The sequence below is a fragment of the Piliocolobus tephrosceles genome, chromosome 8 (genome assembly GCF_002776525.5).
Source record: "Piliocolobus tephrosceles isolate RC106 chromosome 8, ASM277652v3, whole genome shotgun sequence".
Taxonomy (NCBI): domain Eukaryota; kingdom Metazoa; phylum Chordata; class Mammalia; order Primates; family Cercopithecidae; genus Piliocolobus; species Piliocolobus tephrosceles.
The window spans coordinates 31,949,370-31,975,307 of record NC_045441.1 but is presented as its reverse complement, the minus strand read 5'-3'; the positions used below and the strand labels follow the sequence as shown (position 1 = coordinate 31,975,307).

Genomic DNA, 25,938 nt, shown 5'->3' with positions numbered 1-25,938 from the left:
TGGCTCTGCAGTCAGAGATAATCAAAAAGCCCTTCCTTTCTGCAGCTTCCTGAGGCTCCTTGTGTGGTAAGATTATTACGGTGACATTTGTCTTTTGTTTATATGTATTCCCAAGGAACATGTACTATTTTACTTTTTAAATGTTAGAGTTGGTGACATCTTACACGCTTATTTTGGTCCTAATTTTAATTCTAAAAATTCTAGTGTTTCATGGTTAAGTACTGCAATAGGTGAGTATATGTTTGGTTTATTGGGTTATATGGAGATGATCAAGCTCATATAAATAAAAATAAAATAAAATAAAATAAAATAGTGTGTGTATATATATGTGTATATACATATATATGATTATATATGTATCTCAACCAGTAATTGTACTGCCTTTCTCATTCAAATGTTATCTTTACCATGGCAAGTCTTGATTTTTTTTCTTCTTGTTTTTTTTTGAGAAGGGTCTCGTCTGTCACCTAGGCTGGAGTACAGTGGCATGATCATGGTTCACTGCAGCTTTGACCTCCAGGGCTCAAGCAATCCTCTCACCATAGTCCCTCCAGTAGCTAGGATTACAGGCACATGCTATCATGCCTGGTTAATTTTTGTAGTTTTTGTAGAGACAGGGTTTTGCCATGTTGCCCAGGCTGGTCTTGAACTCCTGGGTTCAAGTGATCTGCCCACCTCAGCCTCCCAAACTGCTGGGATTATTGGTGTGAGCCACCATGCCTGGCCTGGAGTTTTTTTTAAAAACAAGTGTTACAGAATACCTCTTTATTATTTTTCATTTAGCTAATTGGTATAATAAGCCATACAATATACATTTAAGTAATAAAATAGTAATATATCCTTGCAATCATTTCAGCATATCTCTTTATAAGTAACTAGTTTCCTTAGTCACTACTGGTTTCTGCCATCCACAATTTTCTCAATCCTGAAATCGTATCTTTGACATGTGGGCAATTTCTCTGTTTTTACATGCTTGAGAATGTCTGTATTCGGCATAGTCACACATCACTGACAACTGGTATGGTAGAGAACAATTTTTTTTTCCCTTTAAATAGACATCTTACCAAGCACATCTTTGTGCTGTGAAGAGAACATTCAAATTTTCTTGGCTTTTGCTATTTTCCAGGCGTCCAACAGTTTCTTCCGTTTGTTTATAGCATTCTTCAGTTCAAACATTCTTCCTCCAGAAACCCCTTGGCTCCTTTTGGAGTAAATTCAATGTAAGAAACTGAAGGAAATTTTAGAAAATTTCAGATTGTTCTCAACATGATTCAAGAGAACATTTTATTTTTAAAACTTTATTAGAGCAAAGAATGGTGAGAAGGACTATGTAGTTCTGGAAGCTTGCTGTGTATTGGATTATTATTGTTTTTTCTTATTTATGTGTCTACTAAATTTTCCACTATGAACCTACATATATATTTTATTATATCAATTCCAGCTATTTGAAATATGAGGAATTTCAATTTTAATTAGGCATTTTTTTAGATAAAAGTGTCATCTTTTTTTCATTGGTTATTTCTGTATGTTATTTTTTAGAAACATCTATTGTTCATAAATTAGATTTCTGGGTTTTAAAAAGTTCTATTGTCATCTTCTGTTTCCACTGGGTTGGGGATGATTTTTTTTCAGTTTGTCTTCTAATTCAGTAATTCCTTTTCCCATGGTCTCTAAGTCACATACCTGTGACTGTTGGTCAAAAGTTTGGACCCATTATCTCCTTACTGTTCTTCTTACCATTCATTGTTCTCTCAGGAAGTTTCAAAGATACAATGTTCTCTTGAATCATGTAGAGAACAGTTGTAATTTTCTAGAATTTCTTTACATTGAATTTATTTCAAAAGGAGCCAACCTCTATGAATTTTCTTAGTGTTTCTTTTCATTTGAACCACAGAATCCTTTTTATATGAAATGAGTGATAACTTATTTCAATGCAAAGAATGTAACAACAAATAATTTTCCTGACCAAATAACCAGTGGAGTTTCCTCCAAGAAATACCTATATCAAGCAACCCGTGGATCCTACTACAGAGGAATGGATAATCAAAATAGAGCATATACATAGTAGGGAATACTATTCAGACATAAAAAGGGAGGAAATTCTGGCACACGCAGCAACATGGTTGAACCTTGAAGATACTATGTTCACTGAAATAAGCCAGGAACAAAAGGGCAAACACCGTATGATTCCTCCTACATGAGGTGCCTAGTGTGGTCAAATTCCTAGAGACAGGAAGTAGGATGGTGGCTGCCAAGGGCTCCGAGGATGGGGGGAATGAGGAGTTGGTGTTTAATGGGGACGAATTTCAGTTTGGGAAGATGAAACATTCGAGAGATGGATGGTGATGATGCTTGGACAACAATGTGAATGCACGCAGTGTCACTGAGCTCTATGTGCTGAAAAATGGTTATGATGGTAAATTTTGTTATGTATATTTTACCACAATTAAAAATTAAAAAAAAAAAACAAAAAACAAAAAACAAAACCCATGTAAATCTACTATGCCCAGCCATTAGAAGGGACAGTTTACTCAAATTTGTATTTGTAGGTATAGGCAAAGAAAAAAATAAGCTTAAAAAAAAAAAAGTGAGATTCTTTTTTCAGAACGAGACAGTGAAAAGAAAGAAAGAAAAGAAGAAAGGAACTGGGCATGGTGGCTTACGCCTGTAATCCCAGCACTTTGGGAGGCCAAGGCAGGAGGATCACTTGAGATCAGGAGTTTGAGACGAGCCTGGCCAACAGACAAACCCCGTCTCGACTAAAATACAAAATTCAAGTAGCAGAATCACTTGAACCCGAGAGGCAGAGGTTGCAGTGAGCCCAGATCAAGCCACTGCACTCCAGCCTGGGCGACAGAGGGAGACTCTGTCTCAAAAAAAAAAAAAAAAAAAAAGGAAAAGGCAGAACGACACTGAGGTCCACCGGCAGCACCGCAGAGCTCACTGTGATGCCTGCAGCGACTCCCAGTGCCCTCAGTCTGCTTTGCCTCCATCTCTTCCTGCTCCAGGTTTCGGGCATCTTAACGACATTATAATCATCAGAAATTCCTCTCCATTTCTGACCTGAGCACTGTCTTCATCTCTGGTTTTAATTAAATCATGGGGTTCAGTATTGATTGGTTTTGTCTTTTCTGTTTATCATTCCCATAGGAATGGCTGTGGGGTTGATGGGTAGACTAAACAGACATTTACATCAATTGATGGATGTCTAACCCCTGCTCTGGAAAAGGAGGGATGTGGCAACTGTTTTAGGACTCTTATATTAGCACATGCCAACATTCTTTCTCTTTGCATCAAGGACTAAATTGTGACACTACAAGTTTGAGCATCTAGATAAAGCCAGACCAGTCATGAGAAGAGAGAAAAGGGAATATTTTAAAAAATATAATGAGGTTTTCCTTGTAAACAAAATTTAAAAAATTATAGATGTTAAAACAGTTAACAGAGAAAACACAAAAAGCCACAATCCCACTATTTTGATAATACCTGTGATATTTTTTAGAAAAGAAATCTATTGTTAGAAAACATAAACAAGTTTTAAAAAAGGAACATAACTCTTTGTTAGTAAATATAAACAGGTGAAAAAGAAAAGGCACAGAATGATAAGTGAAATCCTGCACACCCCACCCCCACATAATCCTCAAAGGTAGTCACTGTTACTCATTTCTTGTTATCCTTTCCTAGAAATAATTTTTCTAACTATTAATTAAAAACTACATCAATGGGATAATATTAAAAGCACTGCTCTGAGCCTTGCTTTTGCACTTCATAAAACATACTGAGGCCGGGCTCGGTGGCTCATGCCTGTAATCCCAGCACTTTGGGAGGCCAAGATGGGTGGATCACCTGAGGTCAGAAGTTCGAGACCAGACTGGCTAACATGGTGAAACCCCGTCTCTACTAAAAATACAAAAAAATTAGCTGGTCATGGTGGTGGTCACCTGTAATCCCAGCTGCTCGGGAGGTTGAAGCAGGAGAATCACTTGAACCAGGGAGGAGGAGGTCGCAGTGAGCCTAGACTGTGCCATTGCACTCCAGCCTGGGAAACAAGAATGAAACTCTGTCTCAAAAAAAAAAAAAAAACATAAAAAACAAAACAAAATCCATCATCAGCAAAAAATGTATTGAGAACCTTTCCCCATAATCACTATCTGCTCCCCTGCTGCTCTTGCCCTTGGGGTGTATTATCCAGTCTCCCTAATGGAGACACTGGCTTTCCTGTGGTTGCTGTTCCCACAATGCAGATATGAATAATTTTGTCTATATATCCCAAATAGCTTTTGCAAATATGCCCAAGAGAAATTTTGATAAATTTGATAAATTTTGCTAAACTGCCTTGAAAAAAATGGGCCCAATATTGTACACGTGCTTCTTCCACTCTCATCATCCCTGGGTACCATAAAACTTTTGCATTTTTGCTTTCTGATTGGAGCATTTTAAAAAATAGCCTTTCATTTATTTTATAGCAGTTTTAGGTCCACAGCAAAACTGAGCAGAAAGCACAGCATTCCCATATATCCCCTGTCCCCACACACGCACAGCCTCCCCCACTACCAGTGTTCCACCCAAGAGAGGTATATTTGTCACACTTGATGAGCCTACCCTGGCACATCGTTATTACCCAAGTGCATACTTTCCATCAGAGGTTACTCTTTGTGTTGTATATTCTGTGGGTTTTGAAAAATGTATACTAATATGTTGCCACCATCATAGTATCATACAGAAGAGTTTCATTGCCCTAAAAATCCTTTGTGCTCCTCCTATACATCCCCTCCCTCCCCGCTAAATCTTCACAACCACTTATCTTTTTTACTGTCTCCTTATGTTTGGAAGGTCATATAGATGAATTGTAAAATTATGTAGCCTTTCAGATTGGCTTCTTTCACTTAGTAATATGCAGCTAAGATTTCTTCAGGTCTTTTTATAGCTTGGCAGCTCATTTTTTTTTAGTACTGAATAATATTCCATTGTTTGGATGTAGCACAATTTTTCTGCTTGCCTGCTGAAGGATATCTTGCTTCCAAGATGCCTCCAAGTTTTGACAATTATGGATAGAGCTGCTGTAAACATGTGCAGATGTTTGTATGGACATAAGTTTTCAACTCCTTTGGGTAAATACCAAGGAGCGACATTGCTGAATCATATGGTACGGGTACGTTGAGTTTTGTAAAAAACAAGCAAACTGTCTTCCAAAGTAGCTGTACCACTTTGTATTTCCACCAGCAATGAATAAGAGTTCCTGTTGCTTCATATCCTTGACAGAATTTTGTGTTGGGCATCTTTTCATATGCTAATTTTCCATTTGTATATCTTTGGTGAGATATCTATCCTGGTCTTTTGCCCCTTTTTAAAAAATTGGCTTGTTTGCTTTCTCATTGTTGACTTTCATGAGTTCTTGGTACGTCCTTTATCAAATATGTATTTTGCAAATATTTTCTTCCAGTCTGTAATTTGTCTTCTCATTCTCTTGATGGAACATCTTTTTTTTTTTTTTGAGACGGTGTCTTGCTCTGTCCCCCGGCCTGGAGTGCAGTGGCCTGACCGCAGCTCATTGCAAGCTCCGCCTCCCGGGTTTACGCCATTCTCCTGCCTCAGCCTCCGGAGTAGCTGGGACTACAGGCGCCCGCCACCTCGCCCGGCTAGTTTTTTGTATTTTTTAGTAGAAACGTTAGCCAGGATGGTTTCGATCTCCTGACCTTGTGATCCGCCCGTCTCGGCCTCCCAAAGTGCTGGGATTACAGGCTTGAGCCACCGCGCCCGGCCTTGATGGAACATCTTTTGTGTGTTTATTGGCCATGGCGTTTTCCCCCCCGCTAAAAACCGACTTTAGGTTCTGGCCCATTATTCAGATGGCTTGTCTTTTCTTTAATGATATAATTAGTTCATTTTGCTCTTAAAAGCTTAAGCTGTATCAGGTTTATCTATCCCTCCATCATTTGAAAGACTTCACTCGTGAACTCATCCATTTTGTTTTGTTTTAGGGAAAGTTAACATTTCCTTTTGTCTATTCTGTGCTAAGCTCCTTGCCTCTAATTCCTGAGAAGTCAACATTTGGACCCTGCTGCAGAGAAAGAAGAGAAAAGCCTTTTGTTTAATATGTCTGCATTTAATTTTCATGTCCTCTTTTTTCTAGGTCACTGGATATATTCATGTCAAGATTCATCATATGAATATATTTATCGTGATGTGTTCATTCACAATTTCTAGGTCATGTAGTAAATGCCATGCCTAGGTAGTAAGTAAGAACATTCCAGCTTTCATAGTGCTGCCAAAGATTAAGGTGTTCTCTCCCAAAAAGGCAAAGGTGGACTTTTAACAGTACCAAGACTGTCAAATTGTCTCTTTATTTTATTTTATTTTTTTCTGAGACAGAGTTTCACTCACTCTTGTAGCCCAGGCTGGAGTGCAATGGCAGGATCTTGGCTCACTGCAACCTCTGCCTCCTGAGTTCAAGCAATTCTCCTGCCTCAGCCTCCTGACTAGCTAGGATTACAGGCACATGCCACCACACCCGGCTAATTTTGTATTTTTAGTAGAGATGGGGTTTCTCCATGTTGGTCAGGCTGGTCTTGAACTCCCGATCTCAGGTAATCTGCCTGCCTTGGCCTTCCAAAGTGCTGGGATTTCAGGCGTGAGCCACTGCGCCTGGCCCTACATTTTTTTCTTTATGTCAGCAAAGAGTAACATTGATATTTCCTATGACAGAAGTCCATTATCTTTCTGGAGCCATGAACCCTGTTTATCTGATGAGTGCCTTTGATCCATTCTCTAGGAGCATGTGCAAATGTGTCCATGAAACACCAGTGCTTCATAGATGTCCCAACCCCAATTTCAGAATGTGGCTCTTACAAACATAGAAAGGATTTCCACTTTCCATTAGGATTTCCATTTCCACTTTCCATAAATTTCTTCTAATGTCGTTTCTACAGAAAATGCAACTTGAAGAGAAGGTTTAGAACCAACTATTGGGGATCACAGAATGTGATTTGGTGTTTTGCTTCTTAGAGTCCAGAAAGGAAGGATGTAAACCACCCACCCCTGCACTATGGCAGCTGAACCATGGCTGGTGGGAAAGGTGTTTCAGAAAACAGCATCTCCAGCCTGGAGACCCCAGAATACCTCTTTAGTGTGAGGTCTGGATCTCTTTCCCTCAAACTGCACAGATTCCTTAAGGTTGGGCTAGGATAGACTCTAAACTTCCAAGATGCCTCTTTGAAAGGTTAGAGATTGTGAGCAGGGCCGGGGTAAGTTATCTGGAGAGAGGATGCCCAATCCCTTCCCTTTCTTTCTGTTCTAGAAAGGCAAGTCCATATGATGCCTTGCCCAAAAAGCAAGTGTACAAATGTCCCCGCTGCTTTAGTCTGATCAAAACCTGAAGGGACTTTTGCAGGAGACACATTTATGAATAACATGCCACTATATTCTGGGTTAAATTTGCTTACAAGAAATAAAGGCTTGATCAGAAATCATGGCTGTTGTGTGTGCATATTTCAGCTGACTCCTTCTGGAAAACCCTGCATCATGTTCTGGGCCTGCCCATAATTTTTCCTTACAAAGTACCCTATATTGTCCACCTCCAGAGGCGTGGAATAGTGCTGCGTCATAGCCTGTTTTCTTGTCTGTCTCCCCGCTACACACTTGCCCCTATCTTAGGCAGGTGGCTTGATGAGCATGGGTATTTGTCTTATTTGGTTTTACATGCCTAATGGTTAGCCCCAAGGAGCTTACTGACAAATATTTACTAAGTACATAAATGAAATTGAAGCTACAGGCTACATGAAGATGCCCAGAATAACTGTTCTGAGCAGACCTCCATGGTTGAGGCACAGAGTGTTGCATGGACTGGAGAGGTGGGAGCAGAAGGGCTGAGGAGGTGGAAATAGGTTCTGGGGAAAGAAGATTAGAGGCAAGAGGCTTTGAGCATCAGAAAACAATTTGCCAGATGAGCAGTGAGAAAAAAATGTGATGTGAGTTTATACATTATGTTGATATCTAACCATCAGCTTCTATCACCCTTGGAAACTCCTTTTCTATTCCACCCTTGACTTTTGAGAATGGAGACAAAGTTTAAAAGTTAACAGTAGTCAGAAGATCTTGTAAGAAAAACCCCTTAAAAAGTCATTCTAAGTTAAACAGTACAATATTCTATTTTTTATTTATTCCCTTCATAAATGTCTGTTAGCCTTTTCTTAGAGGAGAATTTAAGAAAGCATTTTGATTTGTAGGAGCTATAGATCAAATGATACAGATAAAACACAATAAATGTAATCTTGAGTGCTTGAGCTAGAATTACATACATGATTTATTTACATGCGAAGGATCAATGCTGCCCAGACATTTACTAGAGGGTTTTAGATCACAAGGGCTCAAGATCATTTATTATAAAGCTGAGGTGTCTTCCAAATTAATTGACTTGTGTCTAACAATTCTAGGTAGTTGGTCCCATCAGTCGGCAACCTGTGGATTCCTTTTGCTACTAACATGGTTGAAGTATTTTCCAGGACATTTTATAACCTATAGCAGCTGGTCCTTAGTTGCTTTATTATGATTTGAAATATTTTTTGAAATATCTACTTTAAAAATCCCCAAGAAAAATATTACTATAGCCAAAGGTAATAACCTAGAATTTGGGGAAGGGAGGGTATTCATCAATTATTTGTCCATTGCAGGAGACTCAGACTGATGTGGAGGAAAATCTTGACCCTATTTTAGAGTGCTAATTTACCCTATATTGGTGGGGAAGTGTCCTGTTGAGTTGCCTTTTTTTTTTAGAGGATAATGTCAACACTTTGCTCAGGGGATCTGACAAAGTAAATGAATCTGTAAACATGAACTAGTGAAAAGATAATTTAAGCTTGTTCTTTTTTCTTTTTCCTTTTTTTTTTTTTGAGATGGAGTCTCGCTCTGTCGCCCAGGCTGGAGTGTGGTGGTGTGATCTCGGCTCACTGCAACCTCTGCCTCACAGTTCAAGTGATTCTTGTGCCTCAGTCTCCCAAGTGGCTAGGATCGCAGACGTGCGCCACCATGCCTGGCTAATATTATTTTATTTTTTATTTTTTTATAGAGATGGAGTTTTGTCATGTTGGCCAGACTTGTCTTGAACTCCTGGCCGCATGTGAAAGTGCTAGGATTACAGGCGTGAGCCACTGCACCCAGCTGTTCTTTGTTCTCTGGCAAAGAACTTTACTTTGAATGTTATGCTGTTCAGTTATTATCAAAAGTTGGTTGCAGAGGCACTAGATTAACATGGAGGAAGAAGGAGAGGACTTCCCTATGTTTCCTTCCAACTTCTCATTGGAAGAGTCAGAAGATAAAAAATATGAAGTAAATAAATAAACAATAGCAATCTGAGGTGAGAATAAGAATAATCCAGTGTAACATAATCCTGATGGGGTTTCCACACATTTTAATGCTGATAAAGACAAAATTAAAAATACATCTTCGACTATACATGACCCAGCCTCTAAATCGAGAGAAGTCTCTACTCCAGAGTAGATGGCCCTGCACGGGGTCCTCTACTCTGCCCTGCATGTCCTCAGCCTGCCCTGCATGCTGGTAGCCTTTCCCAATTGCTTGGACTCTGCCAAAGTCATTCCTCAGCTACCTATTTTCTGTATCCGGAGGCTGCAGTCCCAGGCCTCAGCATGGGTGGGGAGGAGGCCCACTGTACCGCCAGGTGAACGCTGTGCAGGGAGGGTCTCATAAACCAGGTGTGGGAGCAGTATGCTCGGGACTCTCACTTCCCTGGCTCACATCAACAGCTTCAGACTGCATCAGAGTCTCTGGCACTGTAAGAGAACCAGCAGGCAAAGGGAGGGCCCCCACTCCCTCCAGCAGCCCCTACAGATGACGCCGGCTGGGTGCCCGAGAGTGGGAAGAGGAGGATGTGAAAACTCACTGTCAGGTCCAGACCCGGCAGAGCAGCCTGGTTATTTTCAGTGGACTGTGTGTTGGGCTGAGGAGTTTACCCACCCTGTCTTTGGCAAACTGTAGGGATGGGCTGGTTTCTGTTTTTTTGATGTATAATCAGAGAAAGAAAAATATATCATGGGGCTTATTTAAGAAGACTGTAACGGTAATGCACAAGGGGGAGTTAGCAAGGGCCAGAATAAGGAGAGGAAGAGCTTGCCTTTGACAGTGATTTTCTACAGAAAATAAAAGAAAGATATGAAATATGATAGGTGCTCCCAAAAAGACACAAAAAGTATGAAAAACAGGAGGATATATAGGGACAATAAGTCCCATGTTCTTTAAACTAAAACAACTAGGTCTCCTTCCCTGTCAGGCCTAAGCCAATTCTCACCCCACGCCTTTGTACAGGCCATCCCTTCTGCTGGCCTTGCCTGTCTGTCTTCAAGGCATGGCCAAGGCCCTCTCATGGTGCCTGCCTCAGGCCACGCCCCCTTCTCCCGCAGCCAGCACAGCTGCTGCAGGTGCCTGGTCACGGGTTTCTCCACACACCAGCACAGCACGCTCCAGTACCGGAGACTTTACACAGTATTATAATTTATAATGGAGTAACTGTGAGTTCTCAGTGACAGGGCTTATATTTCATCTATCTCTATAAGCACATCCATCATAGTTTCTTATATACAATAAATGAGAGCCCCAGCAAGACGAGAGTAGAAGACAATCTCTTTTTAAACAAGGACCTCAACAGTTGCCCATGGGACAAAGACAAAGATGAGAGGGAACAAGACAATGAGAAAAAGGACTGATGCATCGTGAGACCATACAATGCTCAGAAAGTTAAAGCACTGATTACACCAAAGGAGCATGTGACAGCTTGTTCCTCCTTTTCAAAGAATGGTAGGTTTAGTGTATTGTCACAAACCAACTCAGTGACTTTTGGAACGTGATATAATGGTAATACACAGTAATTCTTCATAAGAGATGAATGCAGCAGCAGCAATCCTCAACCTAGAAGTTGACATTCCAAGTTTATTAAGAAATTGATTTAGGGAAACTTCACAGCATTTCCTCTTAGAAACAGTGTGTTCAAGTCCTCAGACCAGACTGCAAAGGCTTATTTAACCCGGAAGGTTGCTAGATTATACCCAAACTGAGCTGGGTTGCAAAAAGTGTAAGTAAAATGTGGTTCTGCTCCATCACCGTAGAGCCAAATGATCACTTAACCAGAATGATAGTTCCTGCCTCTCTCTGCAGACGTGCTGGGCATCGACTAGAGTAATGCGTGAGAAACAGCTTTGAGAAGTGTGCCATGCTATCAAACAAAGGGGGCTCCTCCTAGTGTGGCTCCTATGAAACCTAACTGCCCGTGAAAATACAGTTTTGTGGGATAGTGTGTGCTGCCTTCTGCCCCGGGACTCCAGGGACTCATTTTCACCATGACAACGGGAGCCCAAGATTTCTCCCTTTGTCCCTGGTGGCACAGGGGCTATGCGATCGAGCTCTCACATGCTTGGGGAATAAAAGTTGCCTGCAGGATGTACATTCAAGTGTCAACCCAAGTGTCTACTGATTTGTGTGAGAAAATCATTAAGGAGATAAAAATCAGGATGACAGCAATATGTCAAAATATTTCAAGATGCCAGAGTTTGAAGTATGAGCAGCAGCAGCTCACGTGGAATGACAAAGATGAGGTCAGGGCAGTAGCAGTCAGGCACCTGCTGAACTTTATGTCAACAGTGTGATGGAAGCATCTCATTTCCTCTTCTGAGGTACAAGCCTTTGTTTCTGGTGATGGCAGCCCTTGGGGAGCACATGCTTGTTGACAATTTATCCTGCCCTAAGGGGCTGTACATCATACTTTAGAGGCCATTTTCTGGGCAGTTGGCCTCTTGCTTAATTTTAAGCCTACATTGCACAACACTGTGATGATATATGTCACACTTTGCACTGGTCTGAGCAGCAGGTGAACATCTGGAGTCTGCAGCAGGCTGAGTTTGGAGAAGTCAAATGCTCTAGGGAGCTTTATTTAAATAAGAAAAAGTGCTTCAGGTAAGAATTTATCTGAATTCCAGGGCTAGCCAACACACCCAGAGTATCATTCCAGAGCAGAAGCAGGTGAGGAACTCCTCTCCCCGCTGAGCCTTGAGTCAACAGGCCAGTCCCGTCAGTGGGCACGGCCAATCCCTGCTGAGGGATCCTTGTGTCTGCCTCATTCAGTGACCTGCTGTGCAGTGGCAAGAGGCCAGGCCTGCAGCGGAAGGGTTTTCCCTAATTGGCTTCACTCCACTTCCTGCCTCCTTCCTTCTCTGCCTGTTGTGTGCTCAATGCCTTCCTGCTCTGTCTCCCTAGCTTCTGGTTCACTTTTTCTTTTCTGCCTCAATTTAGCTGTCCCTAAGCTACCTTGACTTAGTTGTCCCTCCAGCCCCAGTGATTGGCTAACAGGTATCAGGAACTGTCTGGTTTTAGGGGGTACCCTCTTTTGAGGGATGCCCAAACAAACGGGCCTGGAAGAGAGGTTCTGGCACTCTGAGGACACCTCCCTAGATTCTCACACTTAAGCTGCTGTCCCAGACAGACAGGAATCATGTTCCAATCTGCATGACCAGTGAGGGAAAAACAGCAAAACTGTCAAAAGCACATGTGCCTCTCCCTCTCTTCCCACTGCGCCTCCCACTGATTTCCCGGAAGGTAAACCCAGTTCAGTGTCCAGCCAGGCTTTGGGTCTCGGGCGTGCTTACCTTACTGCTTACTACCAAGGCCTCAATCAGCTCATCTTCAGCATGCTGTAGAACTGATTTGCAAAGCAGCAAAGTGGAATATTTTCTGGAGTCAAAGTCCTTTCTGAATCATTCATATTTGATGTCAAATACTTTCTCTCAATCTCTCTCTTTTTTTTTTTTTTGAGATGGAGTTTTGCTCTTGTTGCCCAGGCTGGAGTGCAGTGGTGCAATCTCTGCTCACTGCACCTGGATTCAAGTGATTCTTCTGCCTTAGCTTCCCAAGTAGCTGGGATTGTAGGCACTCGCTACCATGCTTGGCTAATTTTGTATTTTTAATAGAGACAGGGTTTCACCATGTTGGCCAGGCTGGTCTTAAACTCCTGACCTCAAGTGATCTGCCTGCCTGGGGCCTCCCAAAGTGTTGGGATTACAGGCGTGAGCCACTGGGCCTGGCCTGTTTTTTTTTTAACGTTAAAAAAAAAAGAGTCTTTTTTATTTCCACTAGCATGACAAAGTCCCCCACTGGTTTCTGTCCAGCCTCCCCAGTTGGTCATTTTAAATTTATGTGAAAAGGAAAAGGAAAAGGAATGCCATTTCTCAGTGCATTTCAGCCTAATCAGATGTATTAAGAACTAAGTGAGAAGCACTACAAGGATAAAAACTGGATTGTAACTTAGGAAAGATGGCATCTATTACCATAGGCCTGAGCAAAGTCACACAGCAGGGAACAAAAGATGTGACTTAAATCCTGGATCTGCAATGAGTTATGTGACCTGAGATAGATTATTTAGGCTCCTTGGCCACTGTCCTCATTTATACACAGAGAAGGGTGAGAGATTCTGGTCTTTCCGGGCCTATCACGTTATAATTCTATGACTAAAATCAACCTGAGGCAATAAATCCCACTTCATTAACTTATTTACAAGCCTAAAAGAAACAAAAACATAAGAAAATATCAATATTTAAAACCAAACAATTAAAAAATGTGATCCAAAGAAAAGGCTTCTTCGCTGTGATTGCACATGTCTCTGTTAGAAACGTTTGGCCATCTAAGGAAAATACAGAAGCTTGGCTCCTCCCTAACACACAAGTGTAGCATGAGCTTTGATAAGGTCAACTATGGATCTCATTCCTCTTGGCTATTTTGAGGTGTCCCTCCATTTATTCATAATCAATCTATCAGTATATCTCCATATGTGTGTATGTACATGTACACACACACACACACACACAAGAACAAAATGGGCAAGTGAAGAAAGACCAGAGTTAGGTCTAACCGCAGACGGAGAAATGAGACTTACAGGAGCTGCCGAGTTTTTGACCGTGACACTGGGGGTGGTTGCTCGCAGGGCCCCACTCACTCCATGGTAGTATTTGAAGCAGATCTTAGTTTCAGCTGAAAGACAAACAAAAAACGAGACTGAGAAGTAGGGTATAACCCAGGGAGAGGCAGCTATGGCCACAGAGGACATCTCTAAGAACTGCAACCTAATTCCCCCCACAAGCAAGCCAGGCCACACTCGACAATGACGCTCCTCATGTGGCCTCAAGGACAGGTCTGACTTCTTCCTAAAACTGTGACATGAAAAATTGTTTTGGCCTTAACATTTTGTATCCAAGTGAAGTCCATTATTTGGACTTCTCAGGATCCATCTACCCCATTAGAGGTCATTGATTTTAAACCCTTAGTTCTAAGATGTTCTAAGACAGCCTACCACCTGTCTGTTCCTTCTGTAATGTCTTATTATTCAATTCATTGTGATTAATATCTTGGTAATTTGCAGAAATACTTTGAGAAGTTATTGAAGTATATAGGAGGGAGGCATATTTTCTAAACTCCTATACCCATCAATGATAATGCACCACAAGTTGTTTTCCTTCAAAGTTCTATAGATGTAGCTGTCAGTGGTGGCACGCATCTGTAGTTCCCAGCTACTTGGGAGGCTGAGGCAGGAGGATCACTTGAGCCCAAGAGTTTAAGGCTACAGAGAGTTATAATCACATCAGTGGACTCCAGCCTGGGTAACAGGGTGAGACTCCATTTCAAAAAAAAAAAAAAGTTCTATAGATGTTTAGCAGAATACAAAGAGTTTAGGGGGATCACACTGGGTTTGAATTTCAGCTCCATTATTTACAATCTGTGAGACAATGTACCCCCTGTTAAAATAGGACTTCGTAAGATGTTGGTTAAGCAAATAAAAGTGCTTAGATTCAATTAAGTGCTCAGTTAGTGTTAGTGATTGTGATGATGTGATGACTAAATGACAATAACCTGAGTCCTTTTCCTTCTGGCATTTGGTTCTGTAGAGGATAAGATCTGTAGCCAACATGACTTTAGTTCATTTGAAGGTGACTTGCTTTCCCCAATTCACTGTTTATAGGATTTGTTTTCTTAAAATTAAAAAAAAAATTACCAGGCTCTGTCTTGGTCCTTTATATTTTGTTTGAAACAATATGAGAAATCTCCAATTTGAGATCTTTTCTCTCAAATATGAAAATTTGCCATCAAGTATCATATTAAAAATAATGTCTACAATTTTTTAGCATGCATTTAAAATGTGCTCAGAATGGAAAATATGAAAAATGAAGATAAGTATAAATGAAATAACAATCTTCTGAGATTTTTGCATAATTGAGAGTATAAACTATAGAATAATACATTTTGCTTTTTAAAAAAATTGACATTATGAAATAAGCATGGCCAACTATCATTAAAAACTCCTCAAATAACATTACTTATGTAGAACAACTGAATAGATTTACACATTGCAAATATTTCCTATATTTGGAAATTCAGGCTTTTCTCTGAAAACCAATTACTTTTTACAAATTATTTTTTAAGTTCAAAATTTCCCCCTAGGAAAATGGAGCAAAAATCGCTAGATACCTACCCGACATCCATTCTACCCTTCCTCCTTAATAACAGAATCTCAATTTTATTTTGAGTGATAATGTCCAGCTAAAGTACTATATTTTGCAGCCTCCCTGGCAGATAACACTTATGCGTTTACCATTAGGATTTCTGTTATATGTAGCTAAACCTCAGCCTAACTACTCAGTGCTATAGATATGAATATAGCAGTAGTCTTCCTTAGGTTAAAAGATATGGGCTGGGCGCGGTGGCTCACGCCTGTAATCCCAACACTTTGGGAGGCCGAAGTGGGTGGATCATTTGTGGTTAGGAGTTTGAGACCAGCCTGGCCAACATGGTGAAACCTCATCTCTACTAAAAATACAAAAATTAGCTGGGCATGGTAGTGCACTCCTGCAATCCCAGCTACTCGGGAAGCTGAAGCAGGAGAACTGCTGGAGCCTGGGAGGTGGAGGTTGCAGTGAGCCAAGATCACGCCATTGCACTCCAGCCTGGACAACAGAGCAAGACTCAGTCTCAAAAAAACAAACAAACAAACAAACAAACAAAAGAATATTTTAGGGATCCTCCCTTCCTGTGGCCAAATTGCTTGCCAAATAATACTTTATATTTCTATCAGGAAATGTGAGTCTGACCATCTCATAGAACCCATGTTAGCACTGAATATCATCACTTAAAAATAGGCTTAAAATAGAATCCAATTACTATTTTTATTTCATTTATTTGATTATTAGTAGGATTAAACTTTTTCATCAAGTTTTAATTAGCTATTTAAATTTTTTTTGAAGTTATTGAATTGAATTGCAGTTGTTCAGATTTTCCATTGCCTGGGTGATGCCTGGATGCTTATCAGTCCCTTTGTTAGTGGACGTGTTCTTACTTCAGATATGCCTATACTTTGAGTTTCCTTCCTCAGTTATTTTCTCTACAGTTCTTTCACATGTCTGTTGATTGTCTTTTCAAGCTCTTGGTGGACAATCTTATAACCCAGTTCTGTACTTATTCTCCAAGACACCTCAAAGTTGTCCCCATGTTAGGTCTACACACCTGGATCCAACACTGTGTTGGCCTGAGAGGCAAGTTTCCTATAAGTCAGGGATCAGGGAAGGACTCTGAATAAAGCAGTGAGCCATCCATCTAGTTAATCACAATGAGTTGCTGTTGCCTAGTCCATGAGTTACTCTGCTTGTAGGTGCCGGTAGGATCAGCATGGAGGGGCCAAATGACCTCACCTTCAGCTCAGTTGGGTGGAAGAGACTTTTAGGTATCAGGGATCCCAAATGGGCAGTACTAGATTTCCATTTAAAGAAAAAATTATTTCAATGCCTTTGAGCAAACAGGCCAGGGAAATGATATACAATCCTGCATTGAACCCTATTGCTAGATGAGCAGATCAGTGCATATTTTGAGCCAAGAATTCATGGAACACTTCAAACTCTGTACTCTTCTTTGTTTCTTCCATTTTTAGTTTTTTTTGATACATAATACATGTACATATTTTCAGGATACATGTGATGATTGAATACATTCACATAATTTGTAGAGATCAAATCAATGTAATTGGGATGTACATCATCTTAATTATTTGTCTTTTTTGTGCTAGAGATATTTGAATTATTCTCTTCTAGCCATTTTGAAACATATGATAATTATTATAAATTATAGTCACTCTACTGATCTAGCAAACACTAGATTTTATTTCTTCTATCAAACTGTATATTTGTACCCATTAATCAATCTCTATTCATCCTCTTCTTCCTTCTACCTTTCTTGGTCTCTGGTAACCACCAATCTACTCTCAATCTCCATGAGATTCACTTTTTTAGCTCCCATCTATGAATGAAAACATGCAATATTTATCTTTCTGTGCTTGGCTTATTTCACTCAACATAATGACCTCCAGTTCCATCCGTGTTACTGCAAATGACAGAATTTCATTCTTTTTATGGCTGAATAATATTACATACCACATTTTCTTTATCCACTCATATATTAATGGGCACTTAGGTTGATTCCATATTTTGGCTGTTGTGAACAGTACTGCGATAAACATGGGAGTGCGGATATCTCTTCGATATATTGACTTCCTTTCTTTTGGCTATATACCCTGTAATGGAATTGCTGGGTCATATGGTGGTTCTCTTTTTAGTTTTTTGAGGAATCTGTTAGTTTTTCACAGTGGCTGTACTAATTTACATTCCCACCAGCAGTGTACGAGGGTTCCCCTTTCTCTGTGTTCTCACCAGTATTTGTTACTACCTGTCTTGTTTTAATTGGGGTGAATGATAACTCATTGTGGTTTTGATTTGCATTTCCCTGATGATTACTGATGTTGAGCATTTTTTTGATACCCCTGTTGGTCATTTGTCTGTCTTCTTTTAAGAAATGTCTATTCACATCTTTTGTCCACTTAAAAATCAGGTTGTTTTTTGCTCTTGAGTTGTTTAAGCTTTTGTAATTTTGGTTATTAATTCCTTATCAGATAGTTTGCAAATATTTTCTCCCATTCTTTGGCTTATCTCTTCACTTTGTTGATTGTTTCCTTTGCAGTGCAGGAGACTTTCAGCTTGATATAATCCTATCTGTCAACCGTTGCTTTGGTTGCCTGTGATTTTTAGGTCTAACACAAAGAAATCTCTGCCCAGACCAATGTCCTGGAGAGTTTCCCCAATATTTTCTTCTAGTAGTTTCAGTTTTAGATATTACATTTAAGCCTTTAATCCATTTTGTTGTAATTTCTGTGTATGATGAGCAATAGGGGTCTAGTTTCATTCTTCTGCATATGGATTTCCAGTTTTCCCAGCATTATTTACTGAAGAGACTAATCTTTCCCCATTGTATGTTCTTGGCACCTTTGTTGAAAATGAGTTGGCTGCAAATGCCTGGATTTATATCTGGGTCCTCTATTATTATATGTTCCATTGGTTTATGTGTCTGTTTTTTGCCACTACCATGCTGATTTGGTTACTACAGTTTTGTAGCATATTTTGAAGTCAGGTAGTATGATGCCTCCACTTTTGTTCTTTTTGGCTCAGAATTGCTTTGGCTATCCAGGGTCTTTTGTGGATCCATATACATTTTAGGATTAGTTTTTCTATTTCTGTGAAGAATGTCATTGATATTTTGGTAGTAATTGCATTGAGTCCGTAAATTGCTTTGGGTAGAACTGTCATTTTAGTCATAGTAATTCTTTCAATACATAAGCATGGAATATCTTTCTATTTTTAAATGCTTACTTCAATGTCTTTCAACAGTGTTTTACAGTTTTCCATTGCTCGTTAAATTGATGCCTAGGTATTTTACATTCTTTGTGGCTATTGTAAATGGGATTGCTTTCTTGATTTCTTTTTATTATTTGCTGTTGGCATATATACATGACTTTTGTATGTTTATTTTGTATCCTGCACCTTTGCTAAATTTGTTTATCAGTTCTAACAATTTTTGGTGGAATCTTTTTTTTTTTTTAATATAAAATCATGTCACATTTGAACAAGTCTACTTTACCTTCTTTCTTTCCAATTTGGATGCCCTTTATTTCTTTCTCTTGCCTAATTGCTCTGGCCAGAACTTCTAGTACTACATTGAATAAAAGTGGTGAAAGTGTGTATCTTTGTCTTATTCCAGATCTTAGAAGAAAGGCTTTCATTTTCTTCTCCATTCAGTGCTATGTTAGTTATGGGTTTGTCACACATGGTCTTTATTATTTTGAGGTATGTTCCTTCTATACCCAGTTTGTTGAGGGTTTTTATCATAAAAGGATGTGAATTTTGTCAAATGCTTTTTCAGCATTTATTGAAATGATCATATGGTTTTATTCTTGATTCTGGGTTAATGTGATGTATGACATTTATTGATTTGTATATGATGAATCATCCTTGCATCCCTGTGATGTATCCCACTGGATCGTGGTGATTACTCTTTTTAATGTGTTGTTGAATTAGGTTTGCTAGTGTTTTGTTGAGGGCTTTTGTATCTATGTTAATCGGTGATACTGGCCTGTAGTTTCCTTTTTTTCTGTTATGCCCTTGTCTGGCTTTGGTACCAGGATAATGCTGGCCTTGTAGAATGAGTTTGGAAGCATTCCTTCCTCTTCGATTTTTTTGAAGAGTTGAAGCAGAATTGGTGTTCATTTTTCTTTAAATATTTGGTAGAATCCAGCCATGAAGTCATCAGGTCCTGAAGTTTTCTCTGAAGGGAGACTTTTTATTACGGCTTCAGTCTTATTATTCATTATTGGTTTGTTGCAGTTTTTTATTTCTTCATGGTTCACTCTTGGTAGGATATATGGACTTGGGAATTTATCCATTTTTTCTAGGTTTTCCAATTTGTTGGTGTATGGTTGTCCAAAATAGTCGCTAATGATCTTCTGTATTTCTGAGGTCTCAGTTGTTATGTCTCTTTTTTTTCTTATATGATTTATTTGAGTCTCCTCTCTTTTTTTCTTAGCTATTCTAGCTTTGTTTATCCTTTCAAAAAAACTGAGTCTTCATTTTGTTGATCTTTTGTATTTTTGAAGTATCAATTTAATTTATTTCTGCCCTGCTCTTTTTTATTTCTTTTTTCTGCTTATTTTGGGTTTGGGTTGTTCTTGCTTTTCTCGTTCCTTGAGGTACCTCATTAGGCTGTTTACTTAAAGTCTTTCTACTTTTTTGATATAGGTGTTTATTGCTATAAACTTCCCTCTTAGTAATGCTTTTTACTGTATCTCATACATTTTGGTTTGCTGTATTTCTATTTGATTTGTTTCAAAAAATTTTAAAATTTCTTTCTTAATTTCTCCATTAGTTGTTCAGGAGCATGTAGTTTAATTTCCATGTGTTTGTGTAGTTTCTGAAGTTCCTGTTGTTATTGATTTTGTTGTATTCTTTTTGTGATCAGAGAAGATACCTGATATGATTTCTACTTTTTTGAATTTGTTGACACTTATTCTGTGGCTTAATATATGGTCTATTCTGAAGAATGTTCCATGTGCTGATAAAAAAAAATGTATCTTCTGTAGCAGTTGAATGAAATGTTCTATAGATGTCAGTTAGGCCATGTGGTCAGTGTGTAGTTTATTTACAATATCTCCTTGTTGGAATGATACGGGCATTATGGAGAGTGGGGTATTGAAGTCCCCTATTATGATCATATTGTAGTCTATCTCTCATTTTAGATCTATTAATGTTTGCTTTACATATTTGGGAGCTCTGGTGTTTGGTGCATAAATATTTATAATTTTCATAGCCTCTTGCTGCATTGACCCCTTTATCATTATATAGTGACCCTCTTTATCTCTTTTTACAGTCTTTGATTTTTAGTCTATTTTATCTGATGTAAGCATAGCTACTCCTGCCCATTATGGTTTCTAGTTGCATGGAATATCTTTTTCCACCTCTATACTTTCAGTCCATCTGTGTCTTTATAGCTGAAGTGGGTTTCTTTTAGGCAGCATATAGTTGGATCTTGTTTCTTTATTAACTCAGCCACTCTATCCCTTTTAATTAGAGAATTGAGTGTATTTATATTTGTTTTTATTATTGATAAGTAAGGACTGACTACTGCCATTTTGTTGCTTGTTTTCTGTTTTTTTTTTTTGTTATTTTTTTTTTTATGGAGTCTTGCTCCATCACCAGGCTGGAATGCAGTGGTGCGATCTTGGCTCACTGCAACCTCCACCTCCTGTGTTCAAGTGATTCTCTTGCCTCAGCCTCCTGAGTAGCTGGGTGTGCGCTACAGGTGTGCGCTACCATGCCCAGCTAATTTTTGTATTTTTAGTAGAGACAGGGTTTCACCATGTTGGCCAGGATAGTCTCGATCTCTTGACCTCATGATCTGCCTGCCTCGGCCTCCCAAAGTGCTGGGTTTCAGGCGTGAGCTACTCTGCCTGGCCTCTGGTTGGTTTTTAACTGCTCTCTTCCTTTTTTCCATGTTTCCTGTCTTCCTTTGTGGTTAAGTGATTTTCTCTGGTAGTATGTTTTAATTTTTTGCTTTTTATTTTTAGTGAATCTATTATAGGTTTTTGCATTTTGGTTGCCATGAGGCTTACAAAAAAATCTTATAGATGTAACAAGTTATTTTAAGGAGATGACAACTTATCTTAGATCACAAAGAATAGAAACAAAGAACAAATTTTTTTAAAAAGCCTCTATAATTTAATTCCATCCTCCCAACATTTGGATTTTATGTTGTCTCAATTTACATATTTTTATATTACTTATCTCTTAATAGGTTGCTATAGGTATTATTGTTTTTGATCAATTTGTCTTTTGGGCTTCCTACTAGAGATGTCAGTAGATTGCACACCATAATTACAGTATTAGAGTATTCTGGGTTTGTCTGTGTATTTTACCTTCTGTGTACTTAAATTTATCAGTGAATTTTATATTTTCAAATGTTTCCTTTTTACTCATTAGTGTTTTTTGTTTTTGTTTTTCAGATTAAAGAACTCCCTTTAGCATTTCTTGTATGATGGGTCTGGTGGTAGTGAATTCTTTTAGCCTTTGTTTCTCTGGGAAAGAAAGTATCTCTTTTTCATATTTGAAGGATGACTTTGCTGGATACAGAATTCCTGGGAGGCAGTTTTTTTTTTTTTTTTCCTTTCAGCACTTCAAAAATGTCATCTCACTCCCTCTTGGGCTATGTGGTTTCTATTAAGAAGTCTGTTGCCTGATGAACTGGAGCTCCTTTATATGTTCTTTGCTTCTATTCTCTTGTTGCTTTTAAGATGCCATCTTTGTCCTTGACCTTTGAAAGCCTGATTATTATATGCCTTGGTATAGCCTTATTTGAGTTGAATCTGTTTGGTATTCTCTGATCTTTCTGTATCTGGATGGATATATACCTCTTTCTCAAGTTTTGGAAAGTTTTCTGTTATTATTTCTTTGAATAAGTTTTCTACTCCTTGTTGTTGCTCAATTCGTTTTGAACACCAATAATTCTTAGATTTGGTCTTCTGAGGTAATTTTCTATGTCTTGTAGGTGATCTTTGTTCCTTTATATTCTTTTTTCTCCTCTGTGTATTTTCAAATAGCATGTCTTTAAGCTCACTGATTCTTTTCTCTGCTTGATTCAGTCTGTTGTTGAGAACCTGTAATAAATTCTTCACTTCAGCAAATATATTTCTCAGTTCCAAGATTTGTTTTACTTTTTAAATTATTTCAATCTCTTTGTTAAATTTCCTTGACAAATTTCTGAATTGCTTTTTCTGTGCTATCTTGGAGATCACTGGAGATCACCGAGTTTCTTTAAAACTGCTATTTTCAGTTCTTAGTCAGAGAGTGCACATATTGTGATCTCATTGGGGTCAATCACTAGTTCCTTTCTTTGCCTTCTTGAGGAGGTCATGGTTTTCTGTTTGCTGTTTTTCTTGTAGATATACATCTGTGTCTTTGCATTGAAGGCTTCGTTATTTATTTCAGTCTTCTCTGTCTGGCTTTTATTATTATTATTATTGGATATGTTTGTGTTGAGATTCTTTGTAATTTACCCGTTGATATCTTTCTTTTTTCCCCCTACTATATATGGTTGCATCCTTTTTGACACTAGATGGCATGTTAAGCCCAGGTTTGCCTCACTTCTAGTAAACAATCAGATTGCTGCCCATCCTGAATGGAGGAGGTCCCAAAGGGTTATCCCAGGACTATGGAAAAACTGGCTAAGGGCTCATGCCAAGGGAATCTGTGGAGCAAGTTTTCCATGGCATGGTGCTGCTGAACACTCACCCTGATTTAGTGTCTCCTTTGGCTGAGCTACATCGCAGAGTTTCCAGGGGTTGTGGTCTTTCCTCCATGCTTTGTCTGTGGTTGCTCTCAGGGATAGTTCTCTCTTTAGGCACTCCCAATGCTTCTCGTGGGTTGAGGCAGGGACAAGTCTCCTGTCAGGGAACCCAAAATGATGGGGAAGCTAGTTGTCTACCTCCATTTCACTTTTTCCAGTGCAGAAATCGTGAGCTGGGGAAAATTTTCCATGTACGTAGTGCCAGGTAGATTGAGGGGAGGGGCATTGTGGATATGGAAGTCTGATTCTCTTACCACCTGCTCAGAATTTTTTTTCACTGCTTTGTGGCCCTGAGAGCTGTCTTATCCTCATATTTGAGTTCTGTGATATTACTGATGGTCATCTTGGTGCTATACAATTGTTTTAAATTTTCTGTGAGGGGAAGTGACGCCAGCTTGCTTCTATACTACCCTTTTGGAAATGGACATCATGGTACTCTCCTAAGAAGTTGTTGGCAAAGGTTGTTTTTCCCTTTTCTTAAACAGGTATTTTTCTTAAACAAGTATTTTCTTAAACAACAATATGTTCCAGTGTTTAGCAACTTGATTACAAATTGATCTTCCTTTTATTTAACCTAAATATCCCTGTAATTTAAAATGATTTCCCATTCTAGCTCAAAAGAGATATTAAATCATTAAAGTTTTTTCTTATTTAGGAGGGAGCTATGAATGAAAGCCATCCATAAATATTAAAACACATACATTGATAATATATATATTTATATTTTCAAGTTTGGGCAGGGGTGACCATGTCATTCATGAAGTAAAGCAAAACTGAAGTTTCTTCCACTAAAAATATGTTTATTTGTACACAGATTGCAGCTATAATCTTTATTTAAAGGCATGTATTCAGAGAGTAAGGATTGTTTCACTTCAGTTTATTATCACTTAAATAAATGAGAAAATTGCTTCCCTGCCCCCCACCTTCCTATACTGTTAAGGGATTAGTAGGCCAGCTGTAGCACTTGAGACATCAGCATGCAATGATGATGGGAGACCTGAGTAAGCAAAATGTTCAATTAAGTTTAAAAGCAATGATTTAAATTTGTCTTAAGAGTTAATTAGCACTTACTATGTACCAGGCCATTAATAATATTTTCTAATTTGATCCTCACAAGAATCCTATGAAGTATAGACAATTATTATTAACCTTCTTGAAAAAAGTGTTTAGCACAATGCTTGGCATATAATCAGACCTCAGTAAATGTCACCTGTCATTCTTATTTTACATCTAAGGAAAATGAGGTCAAAATTAAGGCCACTTATATAAGGTCACACATATGGTTCATGGCAGACCTAGGATTTAAGCAAACATTAATTCCTCTCTTGGTGATTTGTCTCTCAAAAGTTTTTAATAACTCAAGTTTGCTGACCAGCTAGCAGAAGTAAACTTCCACTTTCAGTAATAATGTACCAGGTAACTCAGAGAACATCTAGAAAATCTGTTAAAATGTATAAATAATTCTGCCAAAAGTTGGGTTACCAAATCAAATACAGGACACCCAGTTAAAATTGAGTTTCAGATAAACAAGGAATGAATTTTTAGTATAAGCAGGTTTTGATTATTGCATGGAATATACATACACTAAAAATATTATTCATTGTTTATTTTAAATTTAAATTTAATTAGATGTCCTGAAAGTTTTTCCCCCTAGATCTAGAAACCCTAGCCTGAAGGCATCAGAGACCTAGCAAGGCAGTGGAAAATAAAATAATGAGGTCAAGATACAGAAGATGAAAACTCAGAGATAAGCCCAGGATTTGGGGTTGTTTCTCTAGGGGTAAATGTGTTGATTCTAAAAGAAGCATCTGAGAGGCTGAGAAGCTGAAAAGAATGTTTGACAGGTTTGCAGGGTTAAGGGGATAAAACTTAAAAATCTAAAGCCTGTCAAAAAGGAAAGCTCTGATAATTCCCTCACGATTCAAGGTGGGACTCTGAATAAGTGAATAGATATACTGTTGAGAAATACACCAGCCTTAGCCCTCCGAATCATCTCAAGCCTTGAAATTCAATTGAGGTTATTCTGGATTGCTAGGCACTGGTCAGAAGAAAATGCAAAACCTCTCAGGAGGAAAGTAGCATCATTCTAAGCCTCAACTGATTTCTACAAGTTCTCATTTACATTGTACAGTTCTTAATTAAAATTGACCAAGCACACGCAAAGACAAGGCAATGAAAAAAAAAGAAAAGAAAGAAAGAAAGAGAGAAAAACCACTGACAAAAAGCAGATATATAGAATTTCCAGATATCAGAGCCATCAGATACAGGCTTATGTTCAGTAACGAGTAGATGTCACTCCTGGGAATCTCACCCCCATCCCCCACAGCGGCCACAGCAAGACCTGCCCTAAAAGAGTCTGAGCTCAGAGGCGTCTAGCCCTGTTCCTACCTGGTGGTCCTTCCCTACCCACCCTGGTAGTGGAAGACAAAGGGAATATAGCCTTGAGAGTTCTAAGGCATCACCCACCACCAGTCCCTCTCCACACTACTACAGCTGTTGCTCTCTGGAAAGCGCCACCTCCTGGTAGGAGGCCAACCAGCACAAATATAGAGCATTAAATAACCAGAACTAAGGACCCCTACAGAATCCATTGTACCCTCTGCCACCTCCACCGGAGCAGGCAGTGGTATTCACGGCTGAGAGACCTATAGATGGTTCACATGACAGGACTCTGTG

General features: G+C 39.0%; 1 protein-coding gene across 1 annotated transcript in view; it reads right to left on the bottom strand.

The window, feature by feature from the left end:
- The window catches only part of HECW1 (HECT, C2 and WW domain containing E3 ubiquitin protein ligase 1), a 254,817-nt gene that overhangs the window by 187,183 nt on the left and 41,696 nt on the right, over positions 1-25,938 (bottom strand). Inside the window, exon 4 of the mRNA XM_026456391.1 lies at positions 13,934-14,028. Coding sequence (XP_026312176.1) covers positions 13,934-14,028 — 95 coding nt within the window. The remainder of the gene's footprint in view (positions 1-13,933; positions 14,029-25,938) is intronic.